Source organism: Leptopilina boulardi, unplaced genomic scaffold, assembly GCF_019393585.1.
Source record: "Leptopilina boulardi isolate dan_hultmark-lab unplaced genomic scaffold, ZJU_Lbou_2.1 LbouV2_371, whole genome shotgun sequence".
Lineage (NCBI taxonomy): Eukaryota > Metazoa > Arthropoda > Insecta > Hymenoptera > Figitidae > Leptopilina > Leptopilina boulardi.
This window is the reverse complement of record NW_026137942.1, coordinates 4,312,274-4,332,667: the sequence shown is the minus strand read 5'-3', so window position 1 is coordinate 4,332,667 and position 20,394 is coordinate 4,312,274. Positions and strand designations below refer to the sequence as shown.

At 30.9% G+C, this 20,394-nt stretch overlaps 1 protein-coding gene across 1 annotated transcript; it reads right to left on the bottom strand.

The window, feature by feature from the left end:
* Window positions 1–3: 3 nt before the first annotated feature.
* LOC127287604 (uncharacterized) lies at window positions 4–15,137 on the bottom strand. Its single transcript, XM_051314615.1, has 2 exons — window positions 15,018–15,137; window positions 4–3,350 (listed from the first exon to the last, which is right to left on the bottom strand). Exon 2 carries the CDS (start codon window positions 3,268–3,270, stop codon window positions 721–723), a length of 2,550 nt encoding a protein of 849 aa, XP_051170572.1. The 5' UTR covers window positions 3,271–3,350; window positions 15,018–15,137; the 3' UTR covers window positions 4–720.
* Between the last annotated feature and the right edge of the window lie 5,257 nt (window positions 15,138–20,394).

Genomic DNA, 20,394 nt, shown 5'->3' with positions numbered 1-20,394 from the left:
AATGAATATATAGATGATGACGACGAAGAATTCAACAGTGACGCTTATAATGATGTGGTTTATGAAGAATTTGATTAAAAATATTTTAATGATATTAATTTTCACTTAATGTGTTTAAAAAAAAAATAAAATATTTTAAACCTGAATATTTGCAGATTATCAGATTTTTGATTAATTTTCAAAAGTTTTTTATAATACACGATTAACTCTGCACAAGAAGATTCTGCACCTTATATACTTACTCATAAGTATGTTTATTTATGAAAAAAACAGGGTTGCCATGTCGACAGTGTAAAATATAAAAAATTCTAATTAACCGTGGAGAGTTGTGCAGAGTTAATCGTGTAAGGTTTTCCTGAATGCAATTTAATTTGTACGGTTATATTTTGTAGTATTTAATCGTTTATAATTTTTATTATTTGTTTTTAAATTGTATTCCGCATATTATTAAGTGTAGAATTTTTTTTTCAGAGTTAACGGTGTAGGGTTTTCCTGTGTGCAATTAAATGTGTAGAATAAAATTATGTTTGATTTAATTGTGTAAAGTAAAAAATTGTTAATTAATTTTATTTTGCTTATTGTCTAAGTGTAGGATTTTTTTTTGTAAAATTATCGGTGCGCAATTTTCTCGTGAAGGGTTTATTTGTGTAGATTCTATACCCCAAAGAACCCTCTCATCATTATTTCTCAGCCAGTGAGAACTACAATTTAAAAAAAAATTTATCCCATTATTTCATTGAAATGTTCTTTTTCAAACCTCTTGATATAATACAAATTGTCATCATTAACATTATCATCATTATCATTTGTGAAATCTTCTCTTACAATAACATGTTTAGATTCTCCCGAAGATCCAGGAATATCTTCACTAGGTAAACCATCTCTTCCGGTAAATTGTCTGTACGTATCGGAATTGTCTACTAAAGAAGAATGTTCTTCTTGAGCAGGAGCATTAAAATCATTATCACTTGAAATATCTTCTGTTTCAATAACTTGTCCAGATCTTCCAGAGGATCCTGGATTATCGTCACTAGGTAAACCATCTCTTCCGGTAAATTGTCTGTATGTATCGGAATTGTCTACTAAAGAAGAATGTTCTTCTTGAGCAGGAGCATTAAAATCATTATCACTTGAAATATCTTCTGTTTCAATAACTTGTCCAGATCTTCCAGAGGATCCTGGAATATCTTCACTAGGTAAACCATCTCTTCCGGTAAATTGTCTGTATGTATCGGAATTGTCTACTAAAGATGAATGTTCTTCTTGAGCAGGAGCATTAAAATCATTATCACTTGAAATATTTTCTGTTTCAATAACTTGTCCAGATCTTCCAGAGGATCCTGGAATATCGTCACTAGGTAAACCACCTCTTCCAGTAAATTGTCTGTATGTATCGGAATTGTCTACTAAAGATGAATGTTCTTCTTGAGCAGGAGCATTAAAATCATTATCACTTGAAATATCTTCTGTTTCAATAACTTGTCCAGATCTTCCAGAGGATCCTGGAATATCTTCAATAGGTAAACCATCTCTTCCGGTAAATTGTCTGTATGTATCGGAATTGTCTACTAAAGAAGAATGTTCTTCTTGAGCAGGAGCATTAAAATCATTATCACTTGAAATATCTTCTGTTTCAATAACTTGTCCAGATCTTCCAGAGGATCCTGGATTATCGTCACTAGGTAAACCATCTCTTCCGGTAAATTGTCTGTATGTATCGGAATTGTCTACTAAAGAAGAATGTTCTTCTTGAGCAGGAGCATTAAAATTTTCCGTCGGATTAGGTTTCATCTTCTTTATCGGTGTCTCATTCCACTCATTTGTATTGTAGTGAACTAGATAATCACTTGTTATCTCTGTAGTTGCATTGTGATTGGAAGAAGGTATAATAATTTGGCGAAGAAAATCATTTCTACCCATTTCCAGATGTACATCAGAATATTCACCAAATTCAAGATTATATTCCATATAATAAATTTTGTTTCCCTTAAAAATTACTGGCAACACGGGAACTCGGATTTGTCGACTTTCGATTGTTCTCATTTCTAAAATTTTTCCCGATAAAAAAATACAAGTGGGTCCAAAGAAGTTTTTACCTCCGGGATAATAGAATTGAATGAGTTCCTTATTATTTTCTTCACTCATCTCTTTATTCGGTATCAGACCATTAAATGTTGTTGACAGTTGCATATTTCTTTGTAAATTATCTAACATGGATGTTAATAGTAATTTGAGATTTTTATATCTAAAATCGTTTGGAATTTTTCTACGCATATAGGAATTCATCTTGTATAAACTTTTGTAGCCAAACTTGCTTAGACGGAAATTTAATACAAATCTAGGATCTATTATTTGTAGGTGGGGAATATATAACTCGTTTAATATTTGATAAATAGGAATTTTCTCTATTTTATTCACTGCTAAACCAAGATAATAAAATAAATGTTTATATGCTTTAACCCAAAACATCTCTGTCATAAAATTTTTGGATATTTCACTGTGTGTATTGTTTACCTTCAAAGCATGGATAAATACTGCAGGTGTTGAGAAAAGTACTAAAATTATTTCAATGATTTCTTTTTTGTGATATTTATTCTCTAAATCAAACTCTCGTGCAATAGAAACGTAATCGCTAAAAGAAGCGTATAGTGTTTCTTTAAGTACAGATCTAACCAATTTTAAACCAGCCATTGCGTATATATAATCCTCGTCTATAATATTCATATTTGTATTGTCTGGCTTAGGAAACATTGGTAGAATATAGTCAGAAAAAGTTTTTTTTCTTGACAGTAAATTAAGTTCTGGACTTTGGATTGTTCCTAAACAGTAATCCTTACTGACGTATTTTTTATAGAACTCAGTTCTTACAAATTCTATAAAATTGGAATAAGTTATAGAAGATGTCTTGCTTAATAGTCTTGATAAATATATGTTTATGTTGTCGTAGTGCGAAAAAAGAGTTATTTTAATGATGTACTCATACGTTTCATCAACGTATGTCGCATCAAGTTTTTCATTTTCGCCACCACCATAAAGATCACTTCCCTTCAATATAGTTTGTAGAAGCTCAAGTTTTGTCTGAGCTTCATTGTTGGAATCGTCAAGATATTTAAAAAAAGTGTTCAGCACAGGGATAGTTTGATGTCTTTGATTGAATTGAATTAAGCCTTTGTCGTAAAATATAATTCCAAGAGAGGAAATGTAGTGACAAACAGATAAAAACTGGAAATTTAGTGAATTATTAACCAAAAGTGATGCGCCGTTCATCATGAGCCTATTCGTTTAATATTCTTATTTTCACTGCTATATCTCTTAACTTCCTTGGAGTTTTCTACGTTTTTTTAATGAACCTGAAATAAATGTATTTTTATTTATTTATTCGTATAAAAATTGTTTCCGCACCCTACACTCAAAAAAATAAGTGGTAGATTTGACTACTTTTTAACTACCCTGTATAGTACAACAGGTCCTGACCTCAATTTTAAAAGTTGTATTAACTACTAAAAAGTAGTTAAAATAACTAAGAATGTAGTTGATATAATAAGATTTTGCAGTTAGTTTTAAATTCTAACTACATTTTTAACCCAGTAAAAAAAAAGAATTAGGAGTAAGCGAAAAGAATTGGTGGTAACTTAAGCTGCATTCGGTTTGGCGAAAAAACCGAATTGGAACGTTACGGTGAATTATTTTTTTCTTACCGTGAATTCTTTTCTCTTAAACATTTGAATTGACGTTTGTTTATTCGAGTTTGCATTATAAATGAATAAGAATAAATGTTTCGAAGTCTAAAAAAGCCGATTTGGAATAAGAAATATATAATTTTTTAAAAAGAAATAAAAGTGAAATGTGATAGATTTACCGACAATTTTACCATGTGAGTATTACTCATATGGTAAATTTATCATATGAACACGCTTTCATTTATTTTTTTTAAATTATATATTTCTTATTCCAAATCGGCTTTTTTAGACTTCGAAGCATTTATTTTATTCATTTATAATGCAAACTCGAATAAACAACCGTCAATTCAAATGTTTAGGAAAAAATAATTCACGGTAAGAAAACAATAATTCACCCTAACGTTCCAATTCGGTTTTTTGGCCAAACCGAATTCAGCTTAAGTTACCACCAATTCTTATCGCTTACTCCCAATTCTTTTCATTTACTGGGAAGTTAATTGTAAACTATCAAAGTGTGACGGACTTGTCGCACATTCGTAATCAATGCATTTATTAATGGTGTGGGCGCGAATGTATTTTGCGTCCGCATCTATGACGTCAGCGGGCGGGAATGTACTTTGCGCCCGCTCACCCTATCTCTGGGGCTTTCCATTAACCACGTGGTTCCCCCCTACTAAAAATTCTCATATAGGATCTTATATAGGATCTCACATAAATTCATATTAAAATCCACATAAAATCCTATGTGTCATGTAAGAAACTATATAGGATCCTATGAAAAATCATATAGGAAATTGAGACATGATTTGAAGTAGGATTCGATGTAAATTCTTACAAACGTATTCTTAGGTAATAAATTATGTAAATTCCTATGTGAAATCCTACAATTTTTTCTGGTCACATTTTTTCTTTCAATTTCTTATGTCAATTTCCTTCGTGTTTTCTCACTAAAAAACATACCAAAATTCATTGTTCAATCCTTAACCAGAAATTTTCCTATATCAAATCATACATCAAATCTTTTTTCGATTCTTGAATAAAAAATTATTACAAATAATCTGACATGAAATCATATTGAAAATCCTCACGTGAGATCATATATATGATTGATTTGAACATAAGAAATCATATAGGATTTCATGTAGATTCTGAAATATTTATATTTAAGATTTCACATAGAATTATATAAAGGAAACAATATCGGATTTCATATAGGAATTTTCAGTTGGCAGACGGCAGTTTATAAAAATTAAAAATTATTTAATTAAAAATCAAATAATATTACTGCAATTCATCTGAAAAGAAAAGAAATTGTGCTTTGCAATACACCTTCTGAGCTAGAGTCTCAGCTTTTATAGTATTCAAGACTGATCTCAACTGTGAGAAAAAAAATTAGCACCAACTGGCGGCGTGAGAGTGGAACTATGATGATATACATCTATATTTGAATTTCCCATATAATTTCCTATATAATTTCCGACATAATTTCTCATATAATTTCCGACTTGGTATCTTAGATGGACAATTAAAACAATGAAATCCACACATGACATCCCACATAAATTCCTATGTGATGAATTCTTACATGAAATCCTATATAGGATTTTATATATGATGATATTAAATATATATAATATATATAATATATATATAATATATATGATATTAAAGGTTACAAAACAAAATGTTTATTTAGACAATGATTTTAATGGAATAATTTGAAACTTGTTACTCGGGAGTTTTGGAGGATGCTGATTATAAATTTCATATCAACTAATATAGTAAATGACGAATATTATTATTTTGCTAATAAATTAAAATTATCGATAGAAAAAGAATGAAAACATGTTGAAAAAATTGGAAGAATTATTATTTTGGCTGCATTGTAATTTTTCCATAAAAGAAAAGTTTTAAACTCGTTAAAAAATGCAAAAAATATTGTTACTTTATTCCGAAGATTATTATTAAATATTGTTGACTTTGGATTTTATGTTTCTTGTAATAAAAATATAGAAACGTGAAAAGATTAAAAAGAATTATTGTTGCCTTGCTCTTTTAAATTTCTTTTTTAAAAAAGTTTTGAAATCGTTAAAAAGTTTTTTTAAAAATTATTTTGCCTAAAGGGGCCGTCCATAAACTACGTTACCTATTTTAGGGGAGGAGGAGATCTAAAAAGTATGAAAAATTGGTAACGTAATTTATGGACGGTCCCAAAGTAGTTGCAATTATAAAATTAAGTAAATACTTCTTAACGAATTAATATAAGAATTGATTATTATCATAGTAATTGATAACTATTAAAGTAATACTAATTCGTTAAAAATTATTTACTTAATTTTATAATTTCCGAGTCTTAAAATCCAAGGACAATAATACCCCAACTGACCCTATTAGTTGGTATCAGCATCCCTCAAAACTCCCGAATAACAAAAATCCTGTAAGTCGGATTTTGTTACGAATTTGACAGATATTATCCCCAATTTTTTTCAGTATTTTTTCCAAATCTATCAGATATTTTTTCTCATATTTATTTATCATCTTTTCCGAATCAATTGGAAATTATACCGACTATTTTTGCGAATATTTTTCCTATCGTTAAGTAATAATTTTTTCAAACTAATCGGAAATTTAACCTTTATTGATAAATAAAGGCTATAAATAAATAAAAGTTTGTATAAAAAGTTAAATTTATTTACAAAACGACATAAAAATAATTCTATTCGAATTCTATTAATATTAAAATACTTAAGTATATTTCTTAAAGAAAGGCAGAGGTGTATCTTTTATAATATTTTGGTTTCAGGTTTATTTCCCATAAAATTTCCTATATAATTTCCGACATAATTTCTTATATAATTTCCGACTTGGTATCTTAGATGGACAATTAAATTTTTATGGAAAAATTACAATGCAGCCAAAATAATAATTCTTCCAATTTTTTCAACATGTTTTCATTCTTTTTCTATCGATAATTTTAATTTATTAGCAAAATAATAATATTCGTCATTTACTATATTAGTTGATATGAAATTTATAATCAGCATCCTCCAAAACTCCCGAGTATCAAGTTTCAAATTATTCCATTAAAATCATTGTCTAAATAAACATTTTGTTTTGTAACCTTTAATATTAAATTATTTAATTTGTTTATAAAATATGAACTTTTATCCGTTTAATTTTATTTCGTTTAGGAAAGCAGTGTTTTGAACTATAGGATCTTGTATAGGATCCTACATAAAATCCTATATAGGATCTTGGAGGGATTTTAAGATCACAGGATTAGAAATTGGAAGCTAATTTTCAAATTGGGCATAGAGCCCAATGTAAGATTCCGCGGTCCAATGTGAGGCCCACAGTAAAAAAAATTAGTTTCCTTCCATTTCGTAATTGTTATGAAATTCTGGGCTTAGACTTGTGGTACAAATTCCAAAAATATTGGGCCCTCACATTGGGCTGCAGAATCTTACATTGGGCTCTATGCTTAATTTCTCATCCTGTGATCTGAAAATCCCTCCAAGATGCGATTTTTAAAAATTTATTTATCTGTTGATAAATTTTGGACCCAATATCTTGGATTGGGCCCAATATTTTGGGCACTTATACCACATGTCTGAACGCAGAAATTCATGGGGATTACGAATTTGATACTGAAAATTAGTGGTCTCATTTAAAAAAACCACTTTTTTCATTGTAGGGCCCAACATTGGGCTCCGGGCCCAATTTTTTGGTTTCAAAGATGTACATCTTTTTGTTTGGAACAACTTTTGTCTTGAACATTTTTTACAAAAATTCGTACTTTTCGAGATATGTGCAAGTTTCCATACTTTTGGAACACCCTGTATAGGAAATTATATGGGAAATTCAAATATAGATGTATATCATCATAGTTCCACTCTCACGCCGCCAGTTGGTGCTAATTTTTTTTCTCACAGTTGAGATCAGTCTTGAATACTATAAAAGCTGAGACTCTAACTCAGAAGGTGTATTGCAAAGCACAATTTCTTTTCTTTTCAGATGAATTGCAGTAATATGTGGTTTTACACTGAACCCCCCCTCCCCCTTATTGTGACACGTGGCTTAAACTTTTAATGTTATTTTATCGCGTCGAGGCACTGTACATATACGAATATCAGTATTTAATTTTTTTATTGTAAGAGAAGAGTGCCGGTTGTGGGCGCACCCCTACATAATTTTTGACAGCAACTAGATATTGCTGATCTGAATATGGTCAAACTTGTATGTTGTCAGTACACTGTTTTTGTATTAATACCGAAGCGATGCGCGCATTTTTTTAGAAACAGTGAGCAGAATGAAAATATCTTGAAAAAAATGAAGGAAAAAGTGATTTTTTTTACTTTTTTTCCAAGTGTGTTAAATAGGTGTAAATTATTAAAAAAAGGTGAATACAATTTTTTTTGTTCACTGTTTACATTATATTTTTTTAGTTAAATTTTGAATTTGACCATAAAATCAAAACTACATAAATTGTTGGTCTTTTGAAAAAAAGTGCATGTTCCGGTTGTGGGCACCCTTGTTTTTTTCAATTAATGCGTAGGGTAATACCGACAGAAGTGGGCCACACTTTGGATTTTAGGCTATAGAATGTTAAAAAAATTATAATTTTGAAAATTTTTTGGGTCTATTTGTACAGAAAGGAATTACCTAACGTTTTGCAGGCATAAAATTAAAAATTTTAACATATTATTTTACATCATTATGTAAAAAAAGAGAAATTCGCGATTTCAAGATTTTGTGGATAGAATTGGCCCTGCCAAGTTTTTCATCTAAAATAAGTAAAAGTATTAAGAATTATGATTCTTATGTTAAATGATTAATTTTTCCAATAAATGGGCGTTGAAAACTTGATTGGCTTATACCGGCAGTAACACAAGCAACGCGTTCCGAAATTTTCTTGATTTATAGTTGTTTTACAGCACCAAGCAATTTATAGAAGTTAATGGAAGTTAATAGCCAGTCCGTTTATCTTTTTTTGGTGGCATAATCACTAAAACGAAATTAATTTTAAAAAAACTACTTCCTTAGTTTATACAAAAACCCTAATTGGACAATATGCTAAAATCTTTTTACACTTTTTAAGGTTAGGTCTATTAATATAAAAAAGGCTACTTATCCGATTAAATTCAATGAATAACTTATGCAAGTAACGATATCTTTCTCAAGGAAAAAAAAGAAAATAGTATGTATTTGTTAGCACTAATTATTGGAGAACACAAATGTGCATTTGCACACTTGAATGTCTACTAAAAACTCAGCTCCCGTCAATAATTATAAGAAAAAAATTCGGTTGACAGATATGTCAATTGTGAAAACAAAAATAGCTAGTGGCCCACTTCTGTCGACGCTGCTCTATATTTAATTAATCTTTTAACACCGAAGAAAAATTGATAGTAGGAATGAACTAATGAAACACCATACTAGGTGTTTTTAAAATCGCTGATTATAAATGTTATGTCGAATTGACAATTTGACAAGTGACAGCTGTTAATGCAACAGTCGAAGTTTCTAAAAAATAATTATATTTAACAAAATTGATGTTATATGGATTTTCGGGTTCGCTCATTACGATTAGGATGTCAAATTGACCGTTGGCAGCTGTCAATTAAACTGTCAACTTTTCTAAACTAGGTGTTCATTTCATGACTATTTAGCTTCCTCATCATGATACACTTATATTCAAGATTAAAAGAAGGATTACAGCTAAAATAGCGATCAATTTTATAAATATTAGTAAAATGTAAACTTTGTATACCTCAATCGATTAAATTTTTGTATCAGAAAAAGTTATTTCAAAAAATACAAAGAACGATTATTTTCAAAAAAATGATTTAATCTATAGATTTCAGTAAAATATGAACTTTATATAGGCTAATCGACTCGTTTTAATGCAAGAAATAAGTTTTTTTACTAAACAAAATTAAATTTACAAAGAAAAAAATATTTTGAAAAAATTTTTTTTTTAAATTTTGAAAAAATTGTAAAAAATAAAATGTTGTGAATATATTCGGAATTCCTTGTGTCAGATTTTAGGTATTAAAGATTACAATAAGCATACAAAATTTCAGGACAATCCGTTAAAACGTTTCTGAGATAATTGGTACACAATATTTTGTGACATACACACACACACACACATACATCTGGACATTTGCTCAGGACTTCATATATATTATTTCTAGATGAAAATAAGTCCATATAACCCAATTTTAAAAAATCGAAAAACGTCAAGAATGCAGGGGGAGCAAAAGTAATTATTTTTAACGAAAATGGCAATAAGAGGGTTTTTCGGGTCGCTGATTACAAATATGATGTCAAATTGACAATTATTTGTCATTATTATTGTCATTTATATTTCATGTTCTAATGTTGGAATATTCTTGTAAGTTGGAAAAATATGATGTAATTTTTATTTTTTTCAATAATATTGATGCATTATTCATATTATAATATTTTTATAATTTTTTATTTGAATATTCCCAAAATATTCCAATGGAATATTCCCACAATATTTTAAAGAAATATTCCTGAAGTAATTCTATGAAATATCCAAATATTCTTGCAACATTTCAAAAGAATATTTCAAAAAGTGGTTATTTTTATGCTCCTGGAATGTAAATGGAATATTATTTTAAAATACTCGTAATATTCTAATGCAATATTCCAGGAATGTGATTGGAATATCCCGTGTTATTTAGCAATTATCATTTTCATTTCAATTATGGTAGTTTTACTTCATTTTTTTCATTTTTTTTTGCGGATTCTCCTAGGGTGCCCACAACCGAGTACTACTTTTTTTCACTAAAAGTGATCACTTCAGTGAATTCTTAATAAAATCATTCCAATTGAAGGAATCAATTTAGTTTTTTTACAGTTACCTAAGGCCTCTAGATTGCCACTGCTACACACAAGTCTCATAATATGCATTTGGTTAAATGTTATGAGCCATAAACAAAAGGGTGCCCACAACCGGAACTATTACCTTACTATAGTGAAAAAGAGGGATACCAAAAATTAGATTTCATAAAGCTTAAAAGACTGTTTTTTAAATTTTATAATTATATCATATCAATGCTCATGAGCGCGATTAGTCCACGTAAATTCGAAAAGAGATGTAAAATCTCAAAGCCACGTGTCTCGAAGTGAAACCCTTTCCTCCCATCTCGTGGTCAAGAGTAGCATTTTAGTGACACCCCCCCCCTCCCCATAAATGGGCCACGTGGTTTATGGAAGACCTCTCTGAGCGGGAATCACTTACTTTGCGACCGCCTCAAGTGCACGAAATAATACACTTTCCGTGCAGATAAGACAAAAATGAATATAAATTGATGAAAAATGCTATTGAATTTAGTAAATGAACTATTAAGAGAGTCGGTTTCTAAAATTCATTAGCATTTAATTATCGCCCTATAAAATCGGCATTGAACGTGAAAATGATAAACACTGATTTTAAAATACTTTTATCTCAAAACACAAACAATTTTTAAAAGTGTTATATAGTTTGCGATCCGCTAAGGCAGTCATAGAGTGAAGTTAGCATAATTTTTTATATTCAAAGAGCCTCGGCAAAAAATGCCCCTTTCTCGTACCTCAAATTTTGAAACTTTCTTTAGACCAAATGGTAACATATGATGACCCAATAATCCCTGCAAAATTACAAGATGAGCATACGCCCCCTTTCGGAAATAAAAGGGGTCAAAAGGGGCCATGTCAAAAAAAGAACATGCAATATTATCAAATAATATAAAAAAATCAGGCGAAATGGTTCCTTTCAAGATTTTTGTCTGCTGATTACGAATTTGAAGTCCGTTTTCAAAAATTCGAAATGGCGGATCCAATATGGTCGACAACAATTTTAAAAATACATCCAATTTACTTGAAAATGGTTACTCGGGGGTTTTTTTGGGTCGCTGATTACGAATCTAAAGTCCGTTTTTAAAAATTCAAAATGGCGGGCATGAAAATAAAAAATTGACTGAATTCGTTTAAAACTCGTTGCTCAGGGATTTTTGGGGTCGCTTATTACGAATCTAAGGTCCGTTTTTAAAAATTCGAAATCACGGACAATTTTAAAAATCCATCCAATTTACTTGAAAATCGTTACTCAGGGGTTTTTGGGATCGCTGATTACGAATCTTAGTTCCGTTTTTAAACATTCGAAATGGCGTATCCTATATATCTAATAAAGGCTAGATGTAATGCCAAATCCAGCTTGCGAAAGCAAGATGTAATAATTCAACCAACAAAGGTAAGATGGAATAATCCAACCAACGTAGGCCATATGTAATCGACAACCCAATCAACAAAGGTAATGGATAATAATCCAACCAACAAAGGCAAGATGTAATCGACAACTAGATTAACGAAAATAAGGGATAATAATCCAACGATCAAAGGCAAAATGTAATCGACAAAAATAATAATAATTTCAGGCTTTTAAAACTTCTATTAAGTTTACTTAATCACATTTGCAAACATACAATGCAAATAAGATGTAGAATGGAATAGAAATAAATAAAATGATGATCTACTGATCGTCTTTTGTATTTAGGTTTTCGAATGTAAGCTGAAATCATATAATTATTTCAGACTTTTAAAACTAAAATTAGTTTTCTTATATCACATTCTTAAGCTCACATTCAAATAATATTTTTTTAAATGATGTTTTAAAGCTATGAATGTTTCTACCCAAGAAGCACGTAACAAATCCTCAATGTCAAGGTAATATTACACGTGAGATTCGTAATATAACGCTGTAATATTACAGTAATCTTACAGTGATCTTAAAATGTCCGCCTCAAGGTAATATTAACGGGAATATTGCTGTAATATTAACGGATATTAACGGTAAAACTCTGGACTCGTGTGCTTTGAATTCGGGGTTCGATTCCCTAGATGGGTAGATTTTTTTCATAAAGAAATGTTCCCATAATATTACTGTAATATTCTCTTGTAATGTTACTGTAATATTACGCGCTAATATTACTGCAATATTACTGTAATATTACCTTAATATTAGCGCGTAATATTACAGTAACATTACCGGTAATATTACCTTGAGGCGGACATTTTAAGATCACTGTAAGATTACTGCAATATTACAACGTTATATTACGAATCTTACATGTAATATTACACTGATATTGAGGTTATATTACGTGCTTCTTGGGTATTTGCTTTTTGTTTTATATGTTGGATCAAAAAGAATACTAACAAAAAATGTTTAGTCCTTTTCAATATCAGTTCACCTTCAGATTTGTGTTCACCGACCTCGAAAACCCCTAATTAACAATTTTGAAGTCAATTAAAATCAATTTAAAAAATAGTCGTCCGCCATTTTGGATCCGTCATTTTTAATTTTTTTAACCCCTTCGCAGTCCAGTTAAAAATCGCTGGTGGGCCTAAAACGGTCCGAAAAAAAAGTTTCCAAAAAAATATGACTTCATCATATTTAAGGTTTTTGTGGTCGCTGAATTCGAATTTGACGTCAGTTTTTCAAAATTCAAAATGGCGGATCCAATATGGCGGACAAATTTTTAAAAAATCAAACCGTTTTGCCTGAAATTTGTTACACGGAGGTTTTTGGGGTCGTTGAATTTGAATTTGGGGTCGTTTTTTTAAAATTCAAAATGGCGGATCCAATATGGCGGACAAATTTTAAAAAAATTGATCCCATTTGCCTGAAATTTGTTACTTGGGGGTTTTTGAGGTCGCTGAATTCGAATTTGAGGTCGTTTTTTTTAAATTCAAAAAAGTCTAGCATCAGATTTTTATTTATTTCTAAAATTTTGGTCGCCATTTTGGATTTTCCTTACTGAATTTTGAAAAACTAACATCAAATTCAATTTCAGCGACTCCAAAAATCTCTAAAAAACGATTTTCGGTGGAAACACATCAATTTTCAAATTGTCTGCCATATTTGTCCGCCATATTGGATCCGACATTTTGAATTTTGAAAAACTGACCTCAAATTCGAATTCAGCGACTACAAAAACCCCCGAGTAACAATTTGTGGTCAACACGCATTAATTTTTAAATTATCCGCCATATTGGGTTGCCATATTGGATCCGCCATTTTGAATTTTGAAAAACCGACCTCAGATTCAAATTTAGCGACCCCGAAAACCCCTGAGCAACGAGTTTCATGTAAATCTGATAAATTTTAAGTTTTCATGGTCGCCATTTTGGGTCCGCCATTTTGTTTTTTTGAAATCTGACTTTAAATTTGGATTCAGCGACCCCAAAAACCCCCGAGTAACAAATTTCAGGAGAATCAAATTAAATTTAGTATTATTTTTTTGTGGTGGCCATATATGGCCACTTGCACAAAGGTGGCACGACTTTTTCTGGCCACATATGGGCCCTGGACTGTCAAGGGGTTAAAACTGATACCGGATTCGTAATCAGCGACCCTGAAATCCCCTTAGTAACGATTTTCAAGTAATCTAAATGGATTTTTAAAATTGTCGTCCGACATATTGGATCCGCCATTTTGAATTTTTAAAAACGGACCTTAGATTCGTAATAAGGGACACCAAAAATCCCTGAGTAACAATTTTCAAGAAAATTGTATGGATTTTTAAAATTGTCCTCCGACATTTAAAATTTTTAAAAACGGACCTTAGATTCGTAATCAGCAACCCTAAAATCCCCTTAGTAACAATTTTCAAGTAAATTGGATGTATTTTTAAAATTGTTGTCCGCCATATTGGATCCGCCATTTCGAATTTTTGAAAACAGACTTCAAATTCGTAATCAGCAGACGAAAATCTTGAAGTGACCATTTTATCTGATTTTTTTTAACATTATTTTTCGATAATATTCCATGTTCTTTTTTTGACATGGCCCCCTTTGACCCCCTGTATTTCCGAAAGGGGACATATGCTCATCTTGAAATTTTCCAGGGATTATTGGGTTACCATATATTACCATTTGGCATAAAGAAAGTTTCAAAATTCGAGGTACAAAAAAGGGGCCTTTTTCCGCATGGTGCTTGCCAAGGCTCCTTAGTACGAGAATAATAACGAATAAGATCGTTAAAATTTTCCGTAGATAAAATTTTAAATTCTCCAAATTTACCAATTTGGAAGAGATCAAATAAATAAAGTTAAAAAATCCTGCACATTATTTTTTATTATTTTTATTTGACCAGTAAACAAGCTAACGAAAGAAAATACCCTTTCATGCAATGGCACTTATAATAACAAAAAAATAAATCTATTGATGAAATAATTAGCGTTAAAAAATTATAGGAACATTTAAAAAATTTTAACACAAAATAAAAGTGCAAATATGCCAATTATTATTTAGAATTTTACTCACCGTGAATGACAACTTGTAATGTAAAAGAACTATTTGAAATTGTCTTCAATGCAGAAGTGAAGCAATGAAAGCTAGATGGATCATTAAATATTTCAATGTTTGACTTTATCAAGCAAAATTTTATACATTTTTTTAATATTGTAAGTTGTTAAATGATATCTATTTTAACTGTTGTCGACAAATCACTATTTTGTTTCAAGGACTTAGTTTTCTACACGTATCTTTTTTTACTGCTTTAAAATTTTTAACATTTATTAAACGTGAAAAAATATTTTGCAACTAACATTTTTTTGTAAAATTATATTTTTTCTAAAAGATATCTACACTAATATGTTTCATTTCTTACTTTTTAGTAAGATTAATTTTTGTTCAAGACAATTTGTTACAGAGAATTAACAAACAAATTGCTAAATGATAATAATAAATGATAATAGAAATTAAATAAAAAAGCAAATATAAAAAATGTATATTTTTAAAAATTCTCATAATTTTAATACTCTAAAATATAACTTACATTTATTTTTCTTTTAAATTTTATTGAAAAAAATGAAAAATGGTTTCCCAATAATAACTTGAAAATTTTAACGGCAATAGATTCTTTGGAAAATTTTCCATCCACTAGTACTTTTTTTATGTTTGTTTTGTCCGAAAATTACGTTTTTAGAGACTCCAAGATAGCGTGTTAAGCTTGGATATGCTTTTCCTTCTTTTAGTCCTTTATGCTGGATAAATAAGGAAATTAAGTAGCCAGTCTTTTGTAATTATATTAATCATTAAGTCTTTGTATGCTTTTAATTTCTGGGGCTTATCATCAAATTAAGATTTGCTTTGAAAGTTTTGCTTAATTAGTTTGATTATTAATTAGTATTTGATATCTTGGTATTGGATGTGAAAATAGGGCTAAATTATTTCTCTCTATTGTGGTTATTTTTGCTTACTTCCCACACAGCACATAATATTTCCAAAATATTTTTGAAATATTTCACTGAAATTTTGGAATATTTCTGTGCAAAGTCCTTGAAATATTGCTGCAAACAGGAAAATGTCCGCTTATGAGGAAATATTTCACTGAAATATTCTGGAAATTTTCAACTTAAATGATGCGCACTGGTCGATCTTAGTTACTATATGGCCTGTACAACTGCGCAGTAGTTTTTAGTTTTCTAGAATCCTAAGGGTGTTAAAAATTTCAGAAAATACCTATTGATTTCATGTGTCAAAAATTTATAGACATTTTGCAAAATATTTCCTGAATATTTCAGAAGTCGTTATTTGAATTAGGCAGAATAACGAATCAGTGGCTACAGGCTCTTCAGATGGCTCATTTGGCCACATTTCTAGAAAAATTTTATTACCTGATAAAAATTCTTTTCGCGAATTTCGGGCCGATCGGCAATTACATCCTGCTGACAATTGTCCAGAAAATTCAAGTACACAATCTCAGTTCAAAGATGTAATTTGGGATCAACACGATCTGGAATGGAATAATAGGATTCTTCCTCCACTTTACTCCGCTTCTAGTCCTCCTCCATTTATTGTTTTAATAGAGAGCACCATTCGAGGCAAAAATATTGGTAAATTAGACCCCCTATGCGTAATTGATCTAATATCTCCTATTATTGAGGGGGGAAAACAAATAACACGCAATGGGAAAAACCAGATAAAGATTAATTGCGAAAAATGGCAAGATGCTAACGCTCTAGTTGGCTCCAAAGAACTGGTATTGGCGGGTTATGTTCTCTTCATCCCAGATTCCTTTTTGAGAAAAAAGGGGTTCACTAAATGGTTCCCTACGAATAGATCGGTTAGGAATATAGTCAGGGTATGTCGAGAAGGGGACTTGGATAATATAGCTAGTATTCGCCGCATTATAGATGATGGGAGCACTATTCGAGAAAAGGTAGAATTTATATACTCTCAATTCACCTATCGTTCCACGTAATATCGTATTGGTCGCTTTTTTCATTCCAATAACTCCTTCCTTACAGAGACTACGGAGATGTTTCCGCTGTCAGCGTTACTGCCATGTGGCTAATCAATGTCGTTCGACTTACCCGACATGTGAATTTTGTTCTGGTAGGCATTTGACAAATCTTTGTCCGAATGGCCACCTGCAATCTAGATGTAAAAATTGTAAGGATTCTCATGTGGCCTTTTCATCGGAGTGCCCTGTATTTAAGTTTGAATTTGACATTTTAAAATATTGCTATATACATAATTGCAATAAAGAGGAGGCCAAACTTTTGTTCTATGCAGAAAATCCTGACTTATTAAACAACATCGGAACTAGAGGGGAAACACACCTCCCTATCCCTGCGATCTGTCATAATGAGACATCAGCCAAACCAACTAGATCTTCTACACGCTATTGACATTCTTAATAAGGGAAATAATCCCATTCCTGATCCAGTTTTAGAAATATCGAATGCGCTGAATCAGCGTCAATTGTCTGAGAAAATATCTGCTGTAAATACACTTATAAATATCAACCAGTCTCGCTCAAATTTAATCAACTCAATAAATGAGAATCTCTCTTCAAAATGAACCCCTCGAAGAGTTCAATTTCTTAAATTACTAAGTGATGTATTAGTTTTATTTTCTGTTAGTTTTAAGTCGTTACAATTCTTGGCGTTAATTGGGTTCAGAAGATGGATCAAACGAATATAAAAAAAGAACAGATATATATATATATATAAAAGTTAAATAAAATTTTAATTCAACTTGTCAAGACCCCTAACTATATTTTAGTCTTCACTGTGTTTCATAATTTGAGTCTGACTGCTGAAATATAAAATCGATTAAAATAATTTTTGTGTGTTATTGTTTTGTTTACTATAAGAGGTTTTGGGTTGTAGACTACCTCTTACTGAATTTTTTAGGTGTTTTGAAGGATTTAACAAAATTAATCGTATAAACTTTGTTGGAGGACTAATAAACTACTGATTTATGCAACTGGTCATACTAAGGATAATTAATTTCTACAGTTATTAATCCAGATTAAATAATCCTGAGAAAGGGAGAAAAAGAATAGGTTTCTACAAATTGTTTATCGCTGCGATCGGCTTGATCAGTGACACGGGGGTGGGGTGTTGATCTTAGTCCGTAGCAAGTTTATTGTTGCGCCTATAAATTTTTTTTTTTAAAATATCTTTTTTTACTTATAGTGATTATAAGTAGGTATAATTAATTTAATATTAATTATTATCACCATTAATTTTATTTTTCAGTACTACTTATATATTACATTATGTATATGTAATATATTTATAATATAGTATATATATAGTATATTTATTAATTATTTATTAATAAATAGATATATATATATAAACATTAATAAAAGTATATTTACATTATAAAGAATTCAAAAGTTCGCGCGTGAAATTAACCGGCTGTCGGTAAAAACAGGCATAATCGCTCAGCTGAAGCTGGCGAATATGAGGAAAACGTAAAATAGGCACACCTACAAGAGTAAGCGCACGGTTTATACTTGTGTGTGTGGCCATATGGAGGGAGGCGCACGGGCGGCATGTTGGGAGTGGAATTGGTGTGCAGCCTGGCATCACTGCTTCAGATCACTTCTTGGTTGTTGCTTCTACAAATGTCTCCGCAAAATATCAAAAGGCCTCAGTCAAGAGATTGAATACTAATAAAGTTGATTGGGCGAAATTTACCTCTGGAATTAATTTTTGCGCGAAAATTCTGTCGCAAAGACATGAGGTTGAGGATTCCCCGGAAACGATCTATGATCAGTTGTTGACTGACATAAAAGATCAATTGGTCATTGCGGGAGCCTATTACCCTTTGGGATTACCTGGGCTAAGAAAATCCAAACCACTCTGGTGGGATCAATCCTGTTAGGAAGCTCTTTATAGGCGTAGAGAAGCCAGGAAGAATTTCCTGAAGTTTCAATCCCAAGAAATGCGAGTCATTCGATGAAGTCGATAGCGACGTTAAGTTGTTCTTGAGAAACAAGAAAAAGACTTCTTTCGTTGATTTTTGTAATTCGGTTAAACCGGCGATGGGTTCTAAAGAGATTTGATCGAATGTTAGGGCTTTCTCGTCTTCAACGCAACCCTTACGTACACACGGAGAAAAGAGGTATAGTGCACCGTACTTCTACGCGTTTAGTAAAAAAATTTGAGTTGTGACGAATAAACATTGAGTCATGGTTACTAAACAGCGTTCAATTGTTTTTTAGTCGATCGTACTAAACGTAGTAGTGATGGTAACTGTCTGTTTAGTAAAGCAAACTATACCGGTTCTTGCCGTCAATCTTAACATGGTTTTGACATCTGTGTTTTAAAATGTGCGTGATGGAGGTTAAACAACTGTTAAAAAGTTGTGGGCTCGAGAAATATAAATATATATATATATAAATTCTTTTAAAAAATAAATTTTTTTTCTTTAAAATTGTTTCACTTTTTCATAACAGTGGCGAAAAAAATAGCGTATGTGGCTTGCACGTAGTAATTTTTAGGTTCGGATGATTTCAATACTCGCTGTCTGTGCGACTTCGGTTCGACTTGGCTCGCCTTCGTCTCACCTACGTCGCACTAACGACAGCTCGTACTGAAAATTACATCCTCACCTAAAAAGTACTACTTTACGTGCTTGCCACATAATATACTATTTTTCCTTAAAATTATCATTTTTCTTTAAAAATTTAATAAAAATTGATCATGAACTCCAATCGTGCTTACATTTTTTCCCTGTAATTTTCACGCAAAAATACGTAAGTGTACCAAACTTCAGCTCTTTATGTCAAACAACGTTACGATAATCAATTCCAATTAGGTTCGCTATATTTTTTTTTGTAATCTACACGTAAAAATTCGTCAAAATACATTTTTTCTTGAAAATTTTGATAAAAAGTTAATCATCAACTCCAATCGTAACCGCTTTTTTCTCTGCATTTTTCACGAAAAAATACATTTGTATACTAAATATGAACTGTCTGGGTTGAATATTGTGTGCGCTAGGGAGATTAAACCATTTTTTTTTTTTGAAAGTTTTGATTTTTTCTTGACACCGCTATGTAAATTGATCAGAATCAAATGGATAACTCTTATCCCTATTAAAAATCCCTGTACCAGATCTTGTATAAGAAAAGGTACATGTTCAGCAGCTGAACTTGTACCAGTTCAGGTGCGGAAACTGTACATTTTCTAGCACCAGAATTTGGAACAACTTCTTGTATCAGAACTTATACAAGATCTTGCACAAGATCTTTGTACAAGAAAATTTATTTAATATTTGTATACAAGAAAATGTATGTGTTCTTGTACATATTCTTGTGCAAGTTCATGTACATTTTCTTGCACCAGATTTGGTACATCTTCTTGTACATTTTCATTTATGTCTTCGTTTAGTAAAA